Here is a 24178-nt window from a genome sequence, read left to right as displayed (position 1 = left end):
ATTCAGACAACACATATATCATGTGTCCAAAACAAAAATGCACTGCAAGGAGTTCCCGAGAAGGTGGATTGTTTAGTTAGTAATTTTTTCTCAGTTTAATTCACATTTATATAACTTTTTCTCCAGTACTGTCGATTTTTTTTTTTTAATATATGGATTCTAGTTCTGTAGGTATATTTTTTAGACACTACTTAAGGGAAGTACTTCTGATTTATTGTTGTCTTCTTTTCAGTGGCAACTCTAATAAAGAAACTTATAAACTACTAAAACTAATAAAACCAATTTAAAAAAATATTTTTGTTATCAAAAAGAGGCATGTATTCTTTAATTCAGCTGTCCAGCTGCTACAAGAGGACACACTAGATGGCGAGGGACAAATCACCAACCAAAGCTGGTTCACCAGACTCCTCAGATTTCACGGATTTCACAAAGATTTCTTTTCTTTCTTTCTGTGATATTTTTGCATTTTATTCCAGAACTAAGTGAACAATTTTTCCTATATTAAATTATTTAAGGACCAGGTTTAAGACATTTAAAAACAATTTTTATAATTATGAATATATGTTGATGAAAAATTGCAATGAAAAAAGTAAATCATTTGGAATCACTGGGTTGAGTGAATACTCCAAGAAATCTAAATTAAAGATCCCACCAATAAAATTCATTTAACGTAACTGGTTATGTGCCAACCAACTTTTAAAATATTGATTTAATAATTACATGTTGGCGTTTTTTTTATTATTTAAAGATGCTTTAATTATTGCAAAGAAATATTTCACGGATTTCACAGAGCTGGTACACCAGATTTCAAACGTGATTTACCCCTTACTGTATATTAATTAATTTTATGTTGGTCAATAAATTTGGCAATACTTATCTTAAGGTGTTTTTCAACTTACAGCAGCAGTCGGAACACCATAATAGCTAATTTTAAAACAAGTTAGCAATATAAAAAAATATTTGGGGGTAAAAAAATAAGACCGTATTTTCGACAATTTGGCATAAGTTTTTTTATTTACCATTTTAATAACACAGTCAAATCTTTGGTTGATTTCTAGTGAGATCACTTTTTGATTTTGCAACATTTTTTTTTGTTTGATAAGAGCACTGACATTGGTTTAAGAAAAATCTGCATCACCACTTTTATCTGAGACCCTTCACTACACAAACTAAGGTTTCCCCCCCTTTACTCACTTTCAAAACAAAAAAAAATCAGAGGATTCTGCTGCACTTTGCACTAAAGGAACTCAACGAAACAAAACACTATTGCCAGAAAAACTTTTATCTATTTCCACTACACTACAATAATTTTCCATCCAAGTGTTCCTATATGACCCGCTTAGCAAGATACGAACTAGTCAGAGTACATTATGACAATTTGTTCCACCGTGAGCTCCTACCACTATAGATCACGAGGTCTGTTTATAAATTTGCGACTCATGCGATTAAAGTTAAATACACGAATATGAATTTTTCGCACTGCGTTTAATGAACAGTTCTTTCACATCCCTTAATGTCAAGGAACATCCACGAATAGTACGATGAAAACCAAAAACCACTGAATTCAAGTTGCGCAAACCCAATGGGAAAGAACTGCAAAGCACTTAGACCATAAACACCACTGCCTGTTACGTACATGACAAGTGTTACACAAAATGAAGGGCCTACACAAAAGTTACTTATCGTTGATCTCCGATCTCCTGAAATAAAGATGTTAATGTAAATATAAAAAAAAATTAAATAAATTTGGCCCACAAAGACGCAAACACAAAAAAATAACGTGAGATATTGCGGATATCGGTGACAATAAAAAAATGTGTACTATAACTAAAAGCTGTCTCAATAAAGTACAGTCATAAAGTAAAAAAAAAACGAAAAAAAATGTATAACCACGATGTAGGAAACGTGCAGGGTGCTGTATCACAATTTGACGTCGACAAGTCAAATTCGAACCCAATAATGGCCCAAGCCAATTACTTTTGATTTTGTAACCATTCTCGGGGCTTTTAAATATACATGAACCTGTATCAAAGAAATAAATCGCGAACAAAACCTCAATCCGCTATATTAGTGATGACGTAGTGTGGGTCATTTTGGTTGGCAACTGTCAACGTTTGCGATCTTACTTGCGGTGGAAGTTTTTTACCGTTGCCGCAGTTTTTAATTATTAGAGACTATTTAACGAGCCAAATCAGTTTTGATAATGAATTTTCTGAAAAATTATTGGGTCTATTAATATTTAAAGTTATTTTTAATTAAAGCACTCTCAACTCGTTGTTTTATTTAAAATCTTAATATTTCCAAACCAATAAATGAATAGTAGTACACTGTTGATAAACGGATCACGGACTCTGTTAAATAGTCTCTAAATCCCATACTTCGACATCACACTAATAGAGCGTATTCGAAAAGTACCCCAGGAGTGTAGTAAAACATTTACAAGGACAACCCAAAAATTAATCAAAACGTTCTGGTAATAACACTAAAATAAAGAAAAATGGGGGATACTTTTTCGAATCGGAACGTCGGCCCCTTGACATTAACCTATATCATCCACGTTATATATGACTATACCTTATGCAATACCAAATAATCATAAATGTGACATAACAAAAATTAGGCAGTACCGCCACGTACCACTACTATAATCAGATGATCTTCCTTGATCGCCTCGTCGGATAAGTTGGGACAGGAACGCTTTAAAAGCTCGGTAGAAAACGGACACGGGGGGAACGAATAGAGCACCCCCGTCGCCTCGGTCTCTTTATTTAGCAAAGAAATCACGCCGGCCGCCTCTTTTTGCTTCAAATAGGACACCAGATTCCTAAGGGGCCTCGTCTGGACCGACGCGTCCTCGTTCGACACCGAAGCCGTCGACCCCGCGAGGCCCAGGAATATGGCGTGCGAACTCGCGCTCTGTATCCTCTTCTGCACGTCCTCCAGCTTCGGCTGGTCCAACCTCAACCTCTGCGTGATCCGCAACTGATGTTTACCATCCTCGTCTTTCATGAGACTCTCCACAATGTCCGTGTCGCCGTCCATCAGATGGAATTTGGCGGGAAATAGGGAATTTTTCAAAATCAAAGCTCCCTGCCATACCGTGGTGCACTTTCGCGCCACTTCTGGCAACGTGCGACTCGAGGCCAACAGACCGGCCCTTCTGGATCCACTATCGGAATCGGAATCCGGAGATCTCCTGGGCGAACGAGAACGGGACCTATCCACGCGCGAGCCGGATCTTCTGGGAAACTCTCCCTCTCGGGCTCTGGCCCACTCTTCCTGATCCTCTGGATAGCGGTACGGACCTCTGCTACCCGCCCTACGTTCAGGATACGCTAATCTGTCCCTATAAGCCCCGGCCCCGTAGGCCCGATCATAATCATACTCATAATCCAGACGTCTAAATTCGTCGGCGACGTCGCTGTAGGGCGGTTTCGGACGGTAGGCGACCCCGGGCGTGACGTCCGCAAAATCTGTTCTAAGTCTCCTATCGGGGCCCCCTAAAGGAAAACCCCGCATTTCTTTAACTGCGGCCTGCGCAGCATCGATGCTGTCGTACAAAATATAAGCCTGATTCTCGCCTTTGCCATACTCAATTTTTTTTATGGCCCCGAATCTATCGAACTCGCGTTCTAACTGGGGAATCGAGGTCCACACTCCCAAACCACCGACCCAGATCCGCGTTGTCGGCGTGGCCTTGCCGTAACCTATTTTGCACTGGAATTTTCCTATGTACTGTCCGGACAGCTCAACTTTGGCGCGATGCGCCATGTCCAAAGTGTGGAACCGTACGAAAGCGAACGCGTTACCTGTACCAGGAGGAGGTCTCTTGATATCTATGTCCTCCACTACTCCGTAACGGCCGAATATCCTTCGCAACTCTTCTTCTGTTATGTTGATTTCCAAATTTCCGGCGAACAAAGTCCGAGTTGCTAGCGGATCATCTTCGGGCTGAATATGGTGCAGATAATTTGGAAACTTATCCTTTTTGTTTTCGGTTTTTTCAAATTGCGCACGCGGCACTGTATGCCTTGGGGGACCGTAGCTATGCGCGGGCGCCATGTGAGGCGGACCGTGATGCATGGGCGGTCGAGCCAAATAATCATGGTGGGCAGCCGGCAAAGCTTCGCGTCTATATTCCCGGTGGACGGGTATTCCAGGAGGCGGGCCGTAGGCCCGGTCGTACCGATCGAGTGGCCTTAATCGTTCGGGTGACCTCGCGTAATAGTGCCGGTCATATTCCGGAGTGATAGACCTAGGCCTGCCACGGTAAATATCACTCGAACGCGGCACTTCGTAAACGGCTTCTACCAACGCGACCTTATCGTAAATTATAATACGCGGTTTGCTGTGTTTCGCGTCACGTGCGTCTTCGGGGTTCCGGAAACATACATACGCCACCCTCTCGTCCAGATCGTGAGTTACTCTTATGGTAAGATCACCATATTTCTTATATTCCCTATATAGAGTATCCTTTATCACCTCATCGCTAGCTTTGGGATGAAGGGCGCTGACGCAAAGTACTTTGTAAGGATAGGATCTCTCGGGTGGACGCATATAATCGTCACGATGGGGAGAGATATAGCGAGGTCGCGGACTCGGCGAACGACCGCGACTTCCGCGGCGCCGAAGTCTATCGGGCGTGATTCTTTCGTCTGAACTATCGTCGTACCGTCCCATGCTCGATCTCGATCGCTTACTTCTTGGAGGAGTGTCTCTATCACTACTTCTTTTCATAGCAGTATTAGGAATCCTCACAGTAATTCGGTCCTTTCCAGTGATCATACGCACTGAACACACCAATTAACGGACAACACAATGGATGACACAGCACTCCCTTCCTAAAAACACAATGCAAAACACTAGCTATAAACATCATATCACCATTAAAACTATACTAAAGCAACAATAATAAAAAGAACATACTTTACAAACTACACAGCACTGGGCAAAATAAAGGTTCTTTCAAAATTTTCTCAAACATTCACGAAACGCCAACCATTCCTATCGACTAAACAAAATGGCTGAATGCTCCCGTTGCCAGAGTTTCGAGCATTGAATAATATCCGAAAGCAGAACCACAGACGGTAAATACGCACCCATAGTTAATACCCATCTACTATGCGTTCATCAATCCATGTGACTGCGTCAATACAAACATTTGGTATTAATTACATTATACTGTATTTGACTTTTAAGCAAAATTCATTGCAGAAAAAATCCAAAGATAAATATCTAATGGCTAAGGTAAACAAATAGCTTATAAAACATCGAGCGCAAGTTGACTAGGGACGTCCTTGGCAGACTGCCTAGTTGCAAAGCCAAAATATTGACAAGAAGACTAGGGACGTCATCCTTACCCGTAGCCGCTAACGTTAAGTTGGCGAAAATAAATCGGCTAATTAACTATTATATCTAATTTATTATGTTAAAGAACAAGATTGCCTTTAGTAACTTTTAAAAAATGTCCACAGATTACAGTAAGTTAAAGCCAGTTTTAAAAAAATTGTGTCTTCCATTAGAGATTGCTACATTAGCTGTATTCCAAACCAATTCACGTTATACGAAGTTCTAATTAATATAAGCTTGTTTAGTATGGATGACGGAATTTCGTATTATATAGTAGATATCGACTTGAAGTACCTTGCTGGACGGGTGTCAGTAATGAGAGAGTGTCTTTGATGAACTTGCCTACCTTTGGAAGATATCTTAGAACAGTGTTCTGTGGTGACATTCTGTGGTGGAGTATAACCTCCGCTCTAATATCGTTTCTTTTTCGTGCGGTTTTTGTTCCGCAAGTGTTTAGTGAATGTTTTAAAGTGTGCCGGTCCCGCTGTTTTCTGTGTTCACGCCGGTTGGATGCCGGATGAGCCCGATGGTCAGGCGTGAAAGCGGAGGTAATCCGTTTTTTTTTTAGTACCGGTCAGAATCCTTTTTTGAAAGCCGAGAACAAATGTTGGTTATAGTTTTTTTTGTGTTGATCTGTAAGTCGGTAATGCGCGAATGGCCATGATAGTTCACCATCTGTCTGTGAAAAGCAAAAGAGACGAAGGGTTCTGTGATATGGCCATAACCAAATTTTTACGAAAATTCTGATGGTTATAATCAATATTAACTAATAATATAATGTCTGCTTTAAAACGTGTCCAGGTTAGTCCTTAATTGATTCAGAACTGGGTTGATTGTAATTTCATTTTTTATCAGCAATGGGCAACATTTGCAAGAATATGGCACATATACGATGCTGCTTGGCAAAATCCCTTCCAGTCGGCGAAGGTAATAAAAACTTTTTTAATGGGCTTGCACAAACCCATCTACCACCCCATGAGTAAGTCAATTTGTTAGGAAGACGGCAGCAATATTAATCTTATTAATTGTAGATGATTGTGGGGACCATGTAATTGTTATCAATAGTGCAGACATTGCCCTTCCTGGTGACGAGTGGAAGAAACGCGTGTATTTTCACCACACAGGTTATCCTGGGGGTGCGTCGTGGACATTAGCTTGGGACTTGCACAGCAAAGACCCCACTATGGTTATATTAGCAAATCCAAATATTTTCATATGTAAGCTGTTGTTCATTGCAGGTACTGAAAAAAGCTGTTTATAACAGTATGGATGGAAATTTGCAAAGGCGTTACACAATGGAAAGGTTGCACATTTTTCCTGACACAAATGTCCCTAAACAATTGTTGGGTAATGTGTCGAACCAAATAAAGCAACTAAGACCTGTTCCTAAACGATTGGATCATTACACTGAAGACGAAGTAACAACTTGCCCTAAAATTATCGATTATCCAAAAGACTATGTTTATAGATAAATCATTCTAAAATAAGCAGTGAAAGTATTAGAATATCATACTAACTGACACTGTCATTGTACTAAGTTTTACATTTCCCAATAAATCATGTTTCCTTCGCTATATTTCCAATTTTTTTGTGTCCAACTATTTATTTTTTAATTTAATAGTTCTCCTCCAATTCTCAATGTCTACATGTCTACTTTATTCTAATAAACATGGTTAAAGTAGGTAAACAAAATTACACTGGACCACTGTTTGAAGAAACTAGTGCGTTCAAAACATAAGGTACCAAATAAAACATTATGTTGGTCTATACGTTCAGAATTTGTTCAAGTGTATTGTGATAATTACTAGGCTATACTCATATAATTGTATAATTAGATAAATAAGTAGCATCTTCTCAAAATAGGTACCTACCTCTTCTAATTTCCTAGATTTGGTTATATTTATAATCACTAATAATTATTATTTCATTAACATATTGGCAAATATTTAAAAACTGGTTTGAAGGCTTCTTTAATGGTGATTGGTAATGTCTCTTATTATACTAGAAGAAAAGTGCATAGTGCTTAAAACCGCATGGCGATATCTTCACTACCAACAGAGATACTGAGATATGAAAATTTTGGTTTCGGGTAAAAACATTATTATGGCATTTTTTAAAGGCAAATGCAGTGGCGTACTCAGATTTTTCTACAGTCTTTCGTTTCTTCATAAATGAATAAAACTTTATTTTGTATGGCAGTCATATTTGGCTTTAAAAAAATGGCTGTGTCAAGCCCTTTTCAGCGATATAGATTTGTTAGTATCTGTGATGAAAAAAAGGCGGAAATAGAGGGCATGTTTTATTTGTAGATTAGTAGGTCGTGCACATAGCTGTCAATCTCAGTTAAGGACATAACTATTCATTTTTGTTACCAAACTTGAACTTTTAGTTCACTTAGTAATTTAAAATGTACGAAAATTATGAAAAGTTTGATGTGATAGTCTTACATTTTGTCAAAAGAAAACGCAGAGGCAGACATTAATTTTCGATTATCTATTGTTTGGAGTGAAGAAGCGAGAACTAACTGTTCCGGAATATTTAATAAATACAATTAGAAAGAATTTTTTGAGGTGGATTTGTGGGACCTTATTTTTTTACTGAAAATGTGACAGGGGAAGGTTATATAAATATTTTACGAAAATGTGTTATTCCATTTTTGGAAGGCTTGCTGTGAATTCTTGGAAAAAGTATTTATCAGCATGATGGTTGCCCGGCGCACGGATTGTAAGTAAACTTTTAAATGAAGAGTTTGGACAATGTTGGGGTTGAACTAGAGGCAGGCCCCATTCTGTTGCCCGCGAGATTGTGACATAAGTCCCGTAGATTTTTTTTATGGAGGAGATTATAGATCTTATATTTGAAGAGAGAATTTTACAAACCAAAGTAGAGTTAAAATAAGCCACTGAAGAAGCTTTTGCTTCCGTCAATCATATGAAGTTAGTGGAAACGTGCGTTCATTGTATCGAAGACGACGGCGCATGAATATTTACATTAAAATGTTTCAATATGATTTATGTAAAAAGTTTAATTTCAATATTTTGTATTCTAATATTTATTGTTTTATTTATTAGGTTAAAATGGCTTTAATTTTATTTTCAAAATCAGAAATATTAAAAATAATAATTAAAATTAAAATATTTTATCTTAGGTTTTGTATTTTTCACTTAAGTTATTCTAAGTAGTTATTCTAACGCGGGACTGTGACGATTCAAGGTCACTGATGGCATGTTCCATCAGCAGTGTACCAAAGCTAGTTCTTCGTAAGGGGTCATGTAAGAGAAGTAAAGGTCACGCCGAAGAAGTGGAGACTGTCACCATTAAGGTGTATTGATTTTAAAATTCTGTTTTCCAAAATTTTTATTTTCTCTTCTTCCGAAGCCGGCTTGAATTTTTTGGCCGGTACGGGTTTGTCCTCCTCTATGGCAGCCGCATAAAAGTTGACGTCCGAGAATTCACGCATCCCCTTCAATAATAATTGGAATTCTTCCTCGTCATCGGCCGCCACTCTCAGGCATCGGACGGGAAGATTTTTTTAATTTTCCCTGAATCGTTTCATTTTTCGGTGAATATTTTAAATACAAGTGAACTCTCTTGTTCACAATCTTCACCTCTTTCCTCCCATACCTATGACAATTTGATAGATTTTTAGTGAATTATGAAAAACAAGGCAATGAAGGTGACGGATTTACCTGAATAAATTTTTTTAAAATACCGCCAGCATCTTGTTGGAAAGTCTGGCGGGATCGGTTGACTCAAAAATCAATGTTGACGGAGTGTCTATATCTTCTTCTTCCTGTGCCTTATCCTCAGTGGACGTTGGCGATTACTATGGCCCATCTGATTTTATTTGCTGCAGCCCGAAATAGATCCATAGATGTCATTCCCGTCCATTGTCTTAGATTTCGCAGCCACGATATTCTTCGTCTTCCAGGACCTCTTTTGCCGTTAAGCTTGCCCTGCATAATAAGCTGGAGTAGGCTATATTTCTGGTTTCGCATAACATGGCCGAAGTATGATAGTTTGCGTTCCTTGATTACGTTTAAGACCTCTTTTTGTTTTCTCATACGCTGTAGGACGGCTTCGTTGGTTACGCGGTAGGTCCATGATATTCTAAGCATGCGTCTGTAGCACCACATCTCAAATGCTTCCAGACGTTTACATGCAGCGTCGGTTAGAGTCCAAGCTTCCACCCCATGTGTTAGTATTGAGAAAACGTAGCATTTAAGAACTCTGACTCTGAGGTGTAAGCCTATATTTAGATTGCACAGCACGCTTCTCATTCGGTTGAAAGCTGTTCTACCCTTCTCAATTCGGATCTTAATTTCATTTATTTGTTCCCATTTATTGTTAAGAAATGTGCCCAAGTAGTTTATCGATGTAACCGTTTCTAATTGGGAGCCATTTGCATAGTGTCTATATGCATTTATTTTTTTAATTATTATCTATCCTAAAATTTCCACTTCGTCAGCACGAAAATAACACAGTGTATTCATAATATTAAAAATGATGTAGGAAATGGTCAATTCGGGATATTCAAACAAGTCCGAAACTCAACAATATACTGACACTACAAAACGCAACATGAAAAAAGATGAATCCAAAAGTACAAAGTAACCACGCGCCTCTTATTCTGACATAACCTTCTTCTTAACTAGACCCTAGTCTACATACGTTCCTCGGACCATAGATGTAGCAAAACATAATAGTTTTGACCCTAACCCCGCTATCCGATAAAAGCGGTAAAATTCTAAAAGTGATATTATTTATCACATACGCGTCTATTAGAATAGACAAAAAAGTCTGCTGCGTATACGTAAAAATGTCTGAAATCAGTGAGTTGAGTGAAAAAACGCTGGTGAAAATTAAAGAAGTTGGTGAGTTAATTAAAAGAAAACATGAATATTACAAGTGGATCAAATTTCTGAAAAGAAACACTTTAATTTTAAAAAAATATTTAAAAAGTGTATCGTCATCTTCGACAGACAGAAAAGCGGTTACAAAAATCGAATCAAATTTAAGTCTTTTTAAAAATTTCAAAGAACAATTCAAACATCATAAAAGAGTTAAAAAAAATAATGCAACATTAATTCGGGTTGATAACGAGTCTTGCTTTAAAAATCGTATTAAAACGGGAGCAATAGTTAATTTAGATATTAAAGATCCTACAATATTTTTTAGCAAGGCGTCTAGATCATTCTCTTGTCAAATAAAAAAAGCCCTTCGGGAGTCCCTAATTAATGTTAACGTAATATTTCTTGCAGATTTTGTAAAACGGCAAACGGGCGAAACCGACGTAAAACATTTTTGCACCAAAAAGCGCGTCATCGACCATAATACCGATTTGAAAGATTGTTTGAGCTGGTTTTGTCGACAATTAGAAGAACTGGCCGTACAATTAAATCCTATATTTAACAATGCTGTTTCAATGACACCTTTGACTGAACATGAAAAAGAATCATTTCATACATCAACCACATGTCACATTTGTTCAAAACCATTTACCGAAAATGATTTAAGAGTAAAAGATCATTGTCATTTCACGGGAAAATATCGAGGAGTTGCTCATTCTTCGTGCAATCTTAGTGGTATTTCATAACTTAGGATACGATCTACATTTTTTTTTATTAAAAACTTGGCAACTGAAATTCCCGGTTCGGTAATATTACTACCTCGTAACAAAGAAAAATATATATCGTTTACAAAATATATCGAAAACACGAGCGTTAATTTACGATTTTTGGATTCATTCAGATTTATGGCTAGTAGTTTGGATAAGTTAAGTTCTTATTTAGATCCTAGCGAAAAAAACATTACTAGAAGTTTTTGCGAAAATCTCGAAAAATTTCAGTTGTTACAGAAAAAGGGAGTCTTTCCGTATGAATATCTAGATGATTGTGAAAAATTGAACGACGTCGAATTGCCCCCGATTGAAAATTTCTATAGTAAAGTATTACGACAAAAGATTACGAGCATGCCAAAAATATTTGGGCAACATTCAAAATTCAAAATTTACGCGAATATATGGAATTGTATTTGAAAACAGACGTACTTATTATTGACGGACGTTTTCGAAAATTTCAGAAATGTATGTCAAAAAACGTATGGCTTGGAATGTTTGAAATATTACACGGCACCGGGTCTGGCATACGATGCATGTCTTCTTATTTCAAATGTTCAACTAGAATTAATTACGGACATCGATCAATTAATGATGATCGAAAAAGGAATACGCGGTGGAATTTCACAATGCATTAACCGATACGGAAAGGCTAACAATAAATACATGGAAATAATCCAGACATTCCCTTCATATTTAATGTATTTCGATGTAAATAACCTATATGGAACTGTCGTGTTGGAAGCTTTTTGTAATAAAAGAGAACTCCACTAAAAGTCCTTTATTTAATCTGCGTCATGAGGTTCCGAGAGTCCCACATTCTAACCTCTCAAGACCATAGAATATGAACATCACAGACCACCGAAAACCCTGATGCAACAGGAACGGCAATGAGACTACCACTACCGACGGGTGGGTTCCAATGGATTGATAATAACGCATTTTATTCTATCATAAACACGTCGGACAATTCTGACGGGTATCTTCTTGAAGTAGATATAGATTATCCTACAATAATTAAGGATGTCCACAAAGATCTACCTCTATGTCCGGAACGTATAATTCCACCAACGGGTCAAACAAAACAGCCGAAATTATTGACAACATTGTTTGATAAAAAAAACTACGTAATACATTATAAAAATCTCAAACAGGCTCTTCAGTTAGGTTTACGCGTTACAAAAATTCATAAAATATTACAATTTAACCGATCTCCGTGGTTGAAAACCTATATTGACCTAACCACACACTTGAGGCAGTAACGCAAAAACGAATTCGAAAATTTTTTTTTAAATTAATGAATAATGCCGTTTTCGGAAATATAAAGACGTTAAACTGGTAACAAGCTGGTCGAGACGATACGGTGCAAAGAGTTATATTTCAAAACCAAATTTTCAAAGCTTAACGATTTTCGACAATGACATGGTTATCATTGAAATGAAGATATTGAACATTAAATTTAATAAACCCATTTACGCTGGTTTTAATATTTTAGAAATGTCAAAAACATTTTTATACGATTTTCATTATCATTATATTATACCAAAATTCGGCAAGGATGTAAAACTCTTGTATTCAGATACAGATTCATTGACGATATTTATAAATGTATTCGAGAAGATATTCATAAATTTGACACTTCTGATTGTCCTCCCGATAACATTTATAATATTCCTTTGGCTAATAAAAAAGTTTTGGGATTGATGAAAGACGAAAACAACGGTAGCATTATGCACGTATTTGTCGGGTTAAATGTAGAACGAGAAAAATCTTCTAACAAAAAAGAAGTCGAAACTATTAAAAAAGTCAAAGGTATTACCGGTTCGTCATTAAAAAGAATCACTTTTGAAGACTATTATAATTGTCTGTTTGATAAAACTCAAATGTATACCAACGAACATCTGTTTCGTAGTAAAGGTTTTTACGGTAAACCAAAGGAAAATTGTTTTAACACCGTATGATGACAAGAGAGTGGTTAATTATATATTTACTGATACATTGCCTTGGGGATATAAAAAAAATTAAATTTATGTTAAAAAAATATTCACTTGTTTTATCATTTTTGTTTTAATTAATACAATTTCATAATCAGCAAAAACTCAACAACAAGACAATATTAAAAAGGTAAGAACCTATTTGTTTTCTGTAGTCATAATTTAATACAATTTTTTTCTCGCTGCATTTTAACGCCGAGTCACTGAAGATATATATAAAAGGAACAAGTTCTTGGAGGAACATTTCAATCAAAGACGACGAAGACAAGGACACACACTATATGATGTCCACCCTAGTTCGATACGTACCAGTTTTGTGTAAAAACTGTGGAAGACGCGACGTAATGAAACAAAGTGGTATCAAAAATCAGATAGCATTCTACACCTGTGATGTGTGCATAAAAATCAGCCCAGGGAAGAGAATTGAAAAAATTGCAAAGAAGTCCCAAAAAAAAGAACACGATTCAGGGGATTTTTTAAAATTGGATCCAAGAGATTATTTTTACGATTTAGAGGATTTTTGAACTTGTACCCAACAAACATATTGTTTAATGACGGAAATAAAAATGATTAGAAATTATTTTGTTTTTCTATTCAAACTTATCAATATTAATATTTACGTAACCTTTCTGACACGTAATTCGTGCAATTTGTTTATCTCACAATTTATACAAGAATAGACAAGTCGGCGGACGCGAGTTTTTTTAATCAGTGACCCACTTTTTCCTCTAGGGGACGTGCCAAAAAGGCACTATGACGTCAAAAAATGTTTTTAATCCGTGACTTTTGGTAAACTGCTGATGGAACATGCCATCGGTGACCTTGAATCGTGGCAGTCCCGCGTTAGAATAACTACTATTCTAAATTTGTCTTATCTTTTTTAAAGTTAGAGTATTTATTAAATTATTTTAAGGGTTTCTATGTGATGTTTTTTGAACACTATACACCGTCTAGTAATATGTATACAAAAAGTGCCCTATATTTCCGCCTTTTTTCATCACAGTTACTAACAAATCTATATATATTTTTTAAGAGCACAGCCAACTGATTGCCATATACAATAAGAAAGTTGTATTCATTTATAAGAAAACGGTTAACTGTAGAAAAAATCTGATTACGCCACCGCATTTGCTTTTAAAAAATGCCCCAATAATGTTTTTACCCAAATTCAATAATTCAATTCAATGATTTTAATATACAGATAATCTTTTTAAAATTTCATTAACCATTGTTATTTTTACTGCTGCAAAATTTTCTAATATTCTTTTTGAATGAGGACTTTCTTTACAAACTTAATCCCTCCTCGATTTTTGCTAACTGTAGTTTAGGCGGTATGTCATATTTAATATAATACCATTCTTTTGATTGTTTGAGAACCTCTGGACCATGGTGATACCGGTCATGATAAAGGTTTAAATGGGCAAAAGAAACTCTTCTGACTCTTTATCGTTATATTAGAACAAATAAAATATTCATAATAATAAACAAAATTAAACTCAACTGTTGATATCATAAAGCTCTGATTCATGCGCATAGGATATGAAAAATATAGAGGAAAAACTATAATCAGTCTTCGATATGCAAGTCCTTCGCCAGTGTAAAGGCCGAAACGTGCATCATGTACTGCCTATTCGCCTTGAAATTTTCCAGCGTCTTTTTCCTCATTTGTTCCCAACTGAACATATCTCTATACAAAGGCCTCACGAACTTCATCCTTCCAATAATGTTGATCCAACTGAATACCGTATCGACCTTCTCCTCCCAATGGGACTTAATGCAAATCCTCAGCCATCTGAACTTAATTTCAGAATTTTTAACGCCATCGAAAGAGAAGACGTCGTTCAGAGCTTGCAGCTTTACGATCGGTTGGGCCGGGGCTTGTAAAATAACTTGAAGGAGATATATTAGCTGAGCCGTTCGAAAATTTTCTTTGTCTTTGGACGTTATCGGTATCGACTCTTCGCCGTTCCAGTTGAGGAATTTTTCGGCTACTTCGTCGCACGCCGTCGCCAAAGATTTATCGTAATCGGGAATGACCGGAGGCATTCCCGGACTATAGAGCCAAGTGTCCCAGTCGATTGACGAAATGTCCGTTTTTTCGGAAAAATAATTTTCGAAAAACGATTTGAAATCGCTCGTCTCGATCGATTTATATTTGAACGTGTCGAAGTAAGTTTTTAGAAACGGTTCGAAAACTTCTAAAACGAATCATTGACCATAGGAACGTTTATGTTTGCGCCTAAGTTTTATTTATGCTCACCTGGACCGCCCACTGTAGCTTCCAAATACCTGAGGAAAGTTTGGCCCTTCTCGTACGGTATGATGGAAAAAGAATCGTCCGGATGGACCCCTTTGAGGTTTAGTACCAGTTGAGTTAAAGGATTGGTTTTCCCCATACGATTAACCTGTTCAAACATCAATAATACCTGTTTATTGGCGTTAAGTAGACACAAGTTAAGAAGAAAATCCTCTATCTAACAATTATAAACGAAACTTTTTTTCCATTTTGTTTTGATGTGTCAGATTAAGCAAGACTAACAGACATATTACTTTTGCGTTGATATTTAAAAAATAAATAAATACCCCTAGTTAACTTTCCAAAGACCAAAACAAATAATTCAATGTCATTAATAATTAATGAAAAAAGAGAATTTTCCAGTTTCCAAACAAATGATTTTTTAAAATTAAAAACCCAGGGGAATACACAGGGAAATTGCTATAGAAAATTGAGGTGCTGATATCATACAACTAGAAGGACATCGTGGTTGGAGTTTATCTGAAGTTACTTAAGCTACATTGATGATTCTGTTCAAAGTAAAATTAATATAGCTGAAAAATTCAAATGCCGGTATTGTATGACAATATCAACAGATAATTTTGAAACAGCTCGCATGAAAATAAATAACACCAATAGTTGCTATTTATTGCCGTTTTCGAGGTTAGCTCAAGAAGTTATTTTAAATATGATACTGTGTATATGTATTTTTATTAACTCTTATTCATCTTATTTTCAGCTTTTAATCATACAGATACAAATTACCAATTTTGTTGAGCAGTAAACTATGAACAATGAAGAAAACATGAAAAAAACTGCTCACCTATTCGCACACTTTTGTAATTATGTGCATTGCATCTAAAATCATTATATTCTTTGCTTGTATGAATTTAACGAGATCTAGTTGGCAATCATAAAGCAAAAAAATAGCAAGGACTTCGGGAAATAATTAAAGTGAATAGGAATATTAGTGCAATTTTGTCAACGGCTTAGAAACTCTATGCCCACAACATGATATGAGGGTATTAAACAAAATTAAAATATTAGATCTGTTTTTAATTTCATAGGATATTAAAAGTTTATTCACCACAAAATATATTGAAATGGCTCTATTGCATTGACCACCACTGTATAGAAGTGATACTTAAAAACCCAACAATAAAAGAATCACCAAAAGACAGCAGAAAAAATTGAGGTCAGAAAGTCAATGTTAAAATAACAGCAAAGCAACTCTAGAATTTCCTTATATAACCAAATGAGTGTAGAGCTGTAGAAGTCTTCAACCTTCTTTTGCATGATACCCGGGGCCATTCTGACATAAACAATTGAAATTAGGTATTAAGTTATCTTACTGGTATCTAAGTATCCTGTTATGTATATCAATGTTGCAGTTATATTGAAAAGTTTTCCTTAATATAAAAAAGTTTTGCAGAATATATTCGCTAGAAAAAACCAAAAACCTCGACACTCGCATTGCCCCATACTAACAAAACGCAGCTCTGATTGGATTGAAGGAAACATACATAAATAGGTTTCATAGCCGAAAAAGCAATTTAATATTACGATCCTGCTTACATGTGCTTCATAGACTTGTCTTTGATTGAGTCAGATTAGAAGATCTTAGATATTAGAACTACGAAAAGAATACCAGCGCAGCAGAATGATGAAGATAATAAAAGACATTAACACTAACAGTAGAGTCAAAATTAAATTCAAAAATTAATTAACATTGGATGTAGATACGTCAGGGAGTTGGCCTAAGCCCACTCTTATTCAACTTATAATTCGATAAAATTATAGGAGAAATAAAAAAAAAGAAAAAGAAGAAAGAAAAATTGATAAAGGCTGGGGAGAAAACATAAAAATCCTGCGTTAAGCAGATTATGCAACCCCTAAAAACAATGGCGGAAAACTACAATATGCAGTTTTTTAAAAGATGTTATTTGGAGAAACAAAGATATGAGGATTGGATGGAAAAGTAGGAATGTATATACGTCATGCGTAAGGCTCAATAGAAACGAGAGCCGACAGCAGAAAAAAAAAGATATATTTTTAATATCACCTATTATTTTTCATTCACTTAGTGACAGTTTTCATCAATAATTATCCTCTCTGTAAGTCTATATGATGCACTTGAGTTGCATTGTCATTTATTTTTCTGTAATATTTGGAAAATCCAGCCTTGTACACTTATGTTAAGCCCAAAATAATATTTATACATTATACAATATATGTTTAATAACCTTTGAACCTTTTGATATAAATTTTCATTATAGAGTTTTTTAAATGAGCACTGTAATATAGATCCTTTTAACTTAAATTTAATTCAGTTTAACAACATTATTAAGAGTACACTGTAGCTCAACATTGGAAGTCGGCAAATATCTAGATATATTTTTGCTTTTCTATTATAATGTTATATTATTATTTATTTATGCCCATAATTGGGAAATCCCTAAATTTTATTAGAAAAAACTCTTTGCTTGTCTATTACCTAGTTGGTCTGATTAGGTCTGGCACCTCATTCACGGTAAAGCATTGATTATTGACGCTAATATATTGCTCATCTTTACCATAGAACTTGGGTCATTATTTTTTTGAGTCACGTTAACAAAGAAAATTTTAAATTCGTTCAATTAAACTGCAAAAAACATATTATAAACGTTAATGAAAAAAATACCGTTTCTTCCAATTCGCTGACGTGAATGTAAGCCTCGAAATCCTGGCATTGGGGCGATTCTAGTCGGCCTTTAATCTTGCGCTCTATGAAATTGGTGAAGCCCTCATTCAACCAAAAGTGTTCGAAATTGCGATTGGTTACTAAGTTTCCGGTCCAGCTATGAGCAATTTCATGAGCTACCACGTTAGCCAGACTCTTATCGCCAGCCTAAAATGTACCTTTGTTGTTATAGTCAATGTTCGACTGGTCAATTAAATTACCAATAAAGTAGGGGTGACGAACGTTAGACATGGGTTTTCCATGCCCCCGTAAGGAAAACTTGGCGGCAGTACCAGCAAATCGTATATGCCCCAAACATAATCGCCGCATATATCTTCCGCTGTTTTTAACTGCCGTTCCGTCTCTGAAAATTCATAGGCGCATTCTTCGATAATTTCTTTTTCTGACCTAAATAAAAAAATAATATTACCAAGTCTGCTTTGAAGTAGTACTTACCAAATATGCGACCGTGGACCAATTTGCCTGGATTGCAACACTCCAACGGCCAAAGCAATCAAATACGAAGGGATTGGAACCTTTTGAACGAAATGGGACAGCTTTCCTCCGTGTAACTCTTTAGTGCCGTCTCGAATTGCTGACATCAACACCGTAAATTCTTGGGGAGCGGATATCTACAAAATTGAAACTTTTTCGTTAGAACAGTTGTGATTTCAAAAACTCAAAAACTTACTGTGGCTGTATATGGGGTTTTCACACCTGGCGTGTCTTGACATGGTATCACTGATCTGGCATGAGTTGGCTAAAACAGAAAAAAATGGAGGAAAAATGACAATAGAAAGAAGTTTTGTCAGAACACAATCATATAATAGATTACAACTTTGAATAGCAGGTGTCCCACGAAGAGCAACGAGTTACGGAAATAGTCGCCAGAGGGCGTTATTGTCATTTTCAATTTAAAAACTCGTTTTCTGAAAAATTTTCTTAATATTAATAACACTTAGAATGAACACTGGTTTAAAGCTCTAAAAGGAAACTTGGAGTCATTAAAAAGGATTTTTCTCAGGTTATCAAAGGTGTTCTGATAGCAATTGAGTACCCTGCCACCAGATGGAGCTTTCTGATATAAAGGCAAAAAAGTTAAATGCTACGATATTTGTTGTTTACCTCATTAGTTAGTCAAACAAGAGCCCAAAAATCTAGTGAAAACCGCTTTTCAATATCTTTATTCTAACCTAAAATATGAATAAACGAATTAAAAACTCAAAAGGAATTGACTTTTGCTAAGTATCTTTTGGATCTCCAGACCTCACTGACCACTGGGGTAGAATAAAAGATTTTGTTTATGAAACACGTCCTAGTACCCTTGAAAATATGGTTGGTCGTATTCCAGATGCTGTAGCGAACCTTTCAAGGGCTGAAATTAGTACAGCGGTATTAAATACACGACGCAGCATTAACACCTGGATAGGAAATGAAGGGAGGCAATATGAACACTTATAAAGTCCTTTGAGTTTCGTTCCGTGTTTTATCGTTATCAATGTTTAGTTGTCGTAATGGTCTGATAGAATTATTAATTTATAAGCGTTGCGTTGGATTAGGATAAAGCTATGGAGATGCGGTTTTCACTGCGTCGCTGTTTGACTACTTATCCATAAAAAAATCATATCGTATATAATTTTTTTCAGAAAATATATTTTTCTGTGCTAGGATATTCAATCGCAATCATCTCACTCATAACACGTTTGATAGCCTAGAAAAAACCCTTTTTAACGGCTCCAAGTCTCTTAAAATCGATTAACTAAAACTAGTGAAGAAAAGCATATTAAGAGAAGTGTCTGGGAGAAAGAATGGCTAATGAAGAGAAGCAAATACTCTCTTTTCCGAGTTAAAGGTTTTTCCTACCTAAAGATTGGCACAAAGATTTGAGAATTTACGAGCAGTTACTTAAAGTTATTGTCATTGGTTGCCCTTTTATATTAATATAATGCTTACAGCAACATTAAGGAGGTTTTTGGCTACTTGAGGCTCCAGACTGCTTTTTTATGGTGTCATGGTATTTCTTACACTTTGATTGCTAAAAACAAGGCTCACTTTCAAATATTTTAATAAAGTTGTCCAAAAATGCCGATTCATATTTGCAAACAATCAGGTGCGCAAAAGAAAAGTGATAAACATTAAACAATAGTATGTCTGCACAGTTATTCAAAATGGTTTTTCAAATAGGACTGCGCAGTAAAAACCTTGAGTAAAAACTGTATGAGATAGAGTAAACAGTACCAAACAAAAAATTTGTTGAATTAATTTCAGCTTTAACTAAATATCATTTAAGTAAGAAAATTTTGCAGAAAACAGGTTTTAAAAGTTCGAGATGGCAATAACGCCCTCTGGTGGCCATTTCAGAACTTTATAAATAATTTTTCCAGCATTTTCTCTTGGCCGATGTATAACAAAACAATGTGCGCACTAACTTTAAAAAATATAAGATGAGCATTACAAGCATTACAAACAAATAAATAACGAACGACACTTTATAAAATCAAAAACATTCACTTTGAAAAGAAAACCTAGATAATTTGAATGCTCTGAAATGAAGGCATAAGTACCTCCCTCACTGATAGATTTCAAACTGTCAAAATAAATAATTTCTGTTCCAAAAATTTTCCTAACCGCTCTAACAGGCAGCTAACCTAGGCCCCTTATTGTTTTTAATATTTATTAATGACGTTGCTGAATATTTTTAATCTTCTTTATGTTCCCTATGTTTTGCGGTTGAACTAAGACGCTATCGAACTAAACTATTTGCTCTCAGCATGAATGCCTTAATATTCAATCTGAGCTGGACAAACTTAGAAGATAGAAAAGTGTCACTCCATATGCTTCACTAAAACACACAATATAACTGTGTTCAGCCATTGCATAAATGGCTCTCTACTGTCTCAGGTGACAAACGTCAGAGATCTTAGAGTAGTAATCGATTCCACTTTTATCATTGGTCAGTCACATGGATAGAATAGTTTCCAGAGCGCTAAGTATGCTTGGCTTCAATAAAAGAACAACATCAAACTTCACAAGTATTTCTGCTCAACAGTCTGGAACCTTCTTTATACAAGTCATATTTATTGTATTGCTTTCTTCATTGATGCTTTGTTTTATCTTGCTTTCTTCATTGATACTTTGTTTTATCTAGAAATACCAGATTCCTAATCGTATTTTATTGACTCTTTAGGCCACGAATATTTACTTAAGTCGTGAATACCGTGTGGCAGGAATGGCTAACTCATATTCCAATCACCTTGATTTTATTTACGTCAGTTTTAATAGTTGTGTGAGTCTCTTGAATAAAGTCTATAGCAATTTATATTGATACTTCTGTTTTCGTTTTGTAATTGAGTTAAAATGGAATAATTGAATGAATTATTTTAGCCAATTAGTTAGTGGGTAAGGCCAGTTAATAAATAAATACATTTAAAATTCTTTCAGGCTGTAGTAAGCATTAGCCAACGCGAGCCTCTCTTGATGTGTTTTTTAAATTGCTGTGTTGTTAAATTTACAAATAAAGTACAAAACTCCTCAAACTTAGATAAAATTTATAACCAAACCGGCCAAGAAAAAATGCTCTAAATTATTTTTAAGTTTCTAAAATGTCCACCAGGTGGCAAAATCACCTTGTTTAATTTTTTTTATTACCTTATATTACAGGCATTGGATACCTGAATTAATTCGATTGTTTTTTCGTTAAATAGCATTTACGCTATTTTCTAAGGAAATGTGGTTTGGGTGTTTTTTGGAAATAAATCTCAATAACTTCTGAATGGTTAAATGGGTTGAAAAGGGCTCTTTTTATACCATCAACCCTGGTCTGAGCGCATTAATTTCAATAGCTTGCCTCGCAGCTAAATGGCGGTTTTAAATTTAAATGCAACGATATCACTTTTATTTTATGTTGATAAATCAAACTGAAAACCAGTTTTCAGTTAAGCTCTGAAGAAGCCAACAGGATGATTGACGAAACATCAGCAAGTTTGATTTATCAACAACTCCCGCTATAGGAATCCAGTAAATAGGAATTCAGTGGCCTGTGAAACCGTCTCTGAAAAAAAAACTCATTCATTATTCATTCATTATTAAATCCTAAATTTTCAAAATGCAGCTTAACCTTGAAAAACACAAATCAAAAATTAAAGGGTGGTGTTTACTTATCACTCATGTTAAAATCGTGGCCATTTATAGTGTATTTTGGTTGCTTCATTGGTAGGAAAAAAAAGCCTTCTTCACAGTAAAAGTGTTTGTCATGTTTCATGTCTATTTTCAAATAAATAAAAACGCAATTTCTTCTTTTAGAATTTATGCAATGGAGAATTCTGCATTAAAAGGCAAAAATCTTAGTGTTTTATTTGTGTTACGGTTTTTTGTTATTGTAATATATTGTATCGCAATATTCAATCATACGGGAATGATGATGAATTATAGTTAATGTTTTAAATATAATGTTGGTTAATCGGAATTGACCGGTCTTTTTTTTTGTGTCAATTGACCAAAATAATTTTAAAAATAAAATAAAATTTATATTGTGCTTTACGTTGACATCGCCTCCTTCTGAGAACTTAATATAATCGCTAAGTATGGTATTCGGGTTTTCCTTGAAGAGGACTATACACTCAGAGAAAAAAGTTGTAAAATTAAAAAAACGCTAACAATTTGATCAAAATTCAATATTATTTTGCTTCAATGGTACTTTTTAATAAATCAATAAGATGCTATATGATTCTATGTCTTTTGAAACTAACATGTGTATGATAATTTTTATTATTTTATTCTTATTAAAACAAAAGTATTATCTCCTTTTGGATTGATCCTGTACTGGTAGGTTTTACTTCTTTTACTGATATTATATGATAAGTAGTAATTTTTGAAGAACATAATTATTCTTTGAAATGATGTAAAACGCCCTCCTGCAGCGATACATGCAGTTTAAATAAAACCCCTCAGGGCAGAGTTAATGGCCTAGGAACAGCCCTTTTCAACAACTTCCAGTTTGATAAAATCCGTTCAGCTATTCTGAAGTTATGGATATTTATTTCTAAAAAGAATCAGATTGATTCCAACTTTAAAAGGTGTTTATTTTAATTATCTGTATTAAAATTATTTCTAAAAAACGGGATTCAACATAGAAGCATGTGGTCACGTCCCAAAGTGACCATTTTAGAAACTTAAGAATAATTTCCAGCATTTTCTCTTAGCCGCTTTAGTTATAAGTTTTTTCACTGCAATAATTACTTTTCAAGATAGAGCCGAGTGCCCTTGTTCATAGGTCACTAGCTACAAAGTCTATTTTTTCATATTTTTATATTTACTGCACAGAGATTTACCTGAAATTGACTAAACACATATGGATGCTTTTTTCCAGCAGTAGCTTTTGGTGAAAGCCACTGAAGACCAGTTGCATCAGGTCTTGTCTCATACTGTATACCAATTTTAAATCTAAAATTGAAAAAAATGTTGTTGTTCCTCTAAAGATTAAAAATAATCTTACATCTCTCTATCTGTTTCAGGCAACTGTATGGTGAATTTTGATCCATAATCAGGCACATGATCTGATATCTCATATTTCAGTTTTTCATCTGTTTCAGCATTGTAAACAGATGCTATATTCAGCTTAAGGGCATCTAAGACCTATACAAGTTGCTATATTTGTTATACCAGAAAAATACATGGAATATTATTAATTTTTATCTTACCACTTCTGTAACACCTTCCGAAACCTTTTTTACTGTTAGTTCAACACTTCCGGCAAGGATCTTTTTATCAAAATTAACATTCAAGTTTATTGCGATGTTTGTGACAACTGCAAGCTCTGTAATTAAAAAGCTGGATAAAATTTTTAGAAAATGGATTTGTTATCTGTGATAATCACAGGAAGTGACTAGCAATAAATAATATAACAGGTCTACTACAAAAATTATCAACATTTTTATAGAAATTTACGGATTTTATTAGCCTTTTAATATCTAAACATCGATATTAGAGTGATAGGATCATGGTCCCAGCCCAATGGCTGTGTGCAATAGTAATATTTAAATTTTTTACCAGGGCGTGAAAACGAGCTCGGATCTAAGGGACTCAATTCGGACTTCTCCATAACAAATTATCATTAAACACTGGTTATTACTCCAATTTCTTTTTAAATTAATTTGAAAAACAACGGAAATGAATGAACTTTCCTAGGTTGTGGGTTTAAAATAAGTCGCCAGATGACGTTGTCA

At 35.2% G+C, this 24178-nt stretch overlaps 3 protein-coding genes across 3 annotated transcripts; 1 reads left to right on the top strand and 2 right to left on the bottom strand.

The window, feature by feature from the left end:
• Nucleotides 1-17: 17 nt before the first annotated feature.
• LOC132708299 (RNA-binding protein spenito) lies at nt 18-5051 on the bottom strand. The gene is made up of 3 exons (XM_060680552.1): nt 4927-5051; nt 2638-4841; nt 18-1700 (listed from the first exon to the last, which is right to left on the bottom strand). The coding sequence occupies exons 2-3, from the start codon at nt 4783-4785 to the stop codon at nt 1680-1682; spliced, it is 2169 nt and encodes a 722-aa protein (XP_060536535.1). The 5' UTR covers nt 4786-4841; nt 4927-5051; the 3' UTR covers nt 18-1679.
• A 988-nt stretch (nt 5052-6039) lies between these two features.
• Nucleotides 6040-6917, top strand: LOC132705026 (large ribosomal subunit protein uL13m). The gene is made up of 4 exons (XM_060675439.1): nt 6040-6150; nt 6205-6328; nt 6381-6535; nt 6588-6917. The coding sequence occupies exons 1-4, from the start codon at nt 6127-6129 to the stop codon at nt 6819-6821; spliced, it is 537 nt and encodes a 178-aa protein (XP_060531422.1). The 5' UTR covers nt 6040-6126; the 3' UTR covers nt 6822-6917.
• A 7485-nt stretch (nt 6918-14402) lies between these two features.
• On the bottom strand, nt 14403-24169 carry LOC132705947 (leukotriene A-4 hydrolase). Its single transcript, XM_060676933.1, has 10 exons — nt 24003-24169; nt 23654-23769; nt 23449-23588; nt 23285-23396; nt 18646-18714; nt 18411-18586; nt 18176-18362; nt 17916-18122; nt 15221-15365; nt 14403-15158 (listed from the first exon to the last, which is right to left on the bottom strand). The coding sequence occupies exons 1-10, from the start codon at nt 24052-24054 to the stop codon at nt 14527-14529; spliced, it is 1836 nt and encodes a 611-aa protein (XP_060532916.1). The 5' UTR covers nt 24055-24169; the 3' UTR covers nt 14403-14526.
• Nucleotides 24170-24178: the final 9 nt, after the last annotated feature.

This window comes from Cylas formicarius, unplaced genomic scaffold, assembly GCF_029955315.1.
Source record: "Cylas formicarius isolate icCylForm1 unplaced genomic scaffold, icCylForm1.1 PGA_scaffold_10__41_contigs__length_53128322, whole genome shotgun sequence".
NCBI lineage: Eukaryota > Metazoa > Arthropoda > Insecta > Coleoptera > Brentidae > Cylas > Cylas formicarius.
This window is presented reverse-complemented; position numbering and strand designations above follow the sequence as displayed.

Excerpts from the sequence above, each read along its gene's own strand:
- LOC132708299 (XM_060680552.1), bottom strand. The coding sequence starts at position 4,785 with ATGATCACTGGAAAGGACCGAATTACTGTGAGGATTCCTAATACTGCT. Across the intron at positions 1,701-2,637 it reads ATCATCTGATTATAGTAGTG|GAGATCGGAGATCAACGATA; the intron begins GTACGTGGCGGT and ends TCTTTATTTCAG.
- LOC132705947 (XM_060676933.1), bottom strand. The coding sequence starts at position 24,054 with ATGGAGAAGTCCGAATTGAGTCCCTTAGATCCGAGCTCGTTTTCACGC. Across the intron at positions 23,397-23,448 it reads CCTGAAACAGATAGAGAGAT|ATTTAAAATTGGTATACAGT; the intron begins GTAAGATTATTT and ends TTTCAATTTTAG. Across the intron at positions 15,366-17,915 it reads TCAGCGAATTGGAAGAAACG|GTTAATCGTATGGGGAAAAC; the intron begins GTATTTTTTTCA and ends ATGTTTGAACAG.
- LOC132705026 (XM_060675439.1), top strand. The coding sequence starts at position 6,127 with ATGTCTGCTTTAAAACGTGTCCAG. Across the intron at positions 6,151-6,204 it reads CTGCTTTAAAACGTGTCCAG|CAATGGGCAACATTTGCAAG; the intron begins GTTAGTCCTTAA and ends ATTTTTTATCAG. Across the intron at positions 6,329-6,380 it reads ACCCATCTACCACCCCATGA|ATGATTGTGGGGACCATGTA; the intron begins GTAAGTCAATTT and ends TATTAATTGTAG.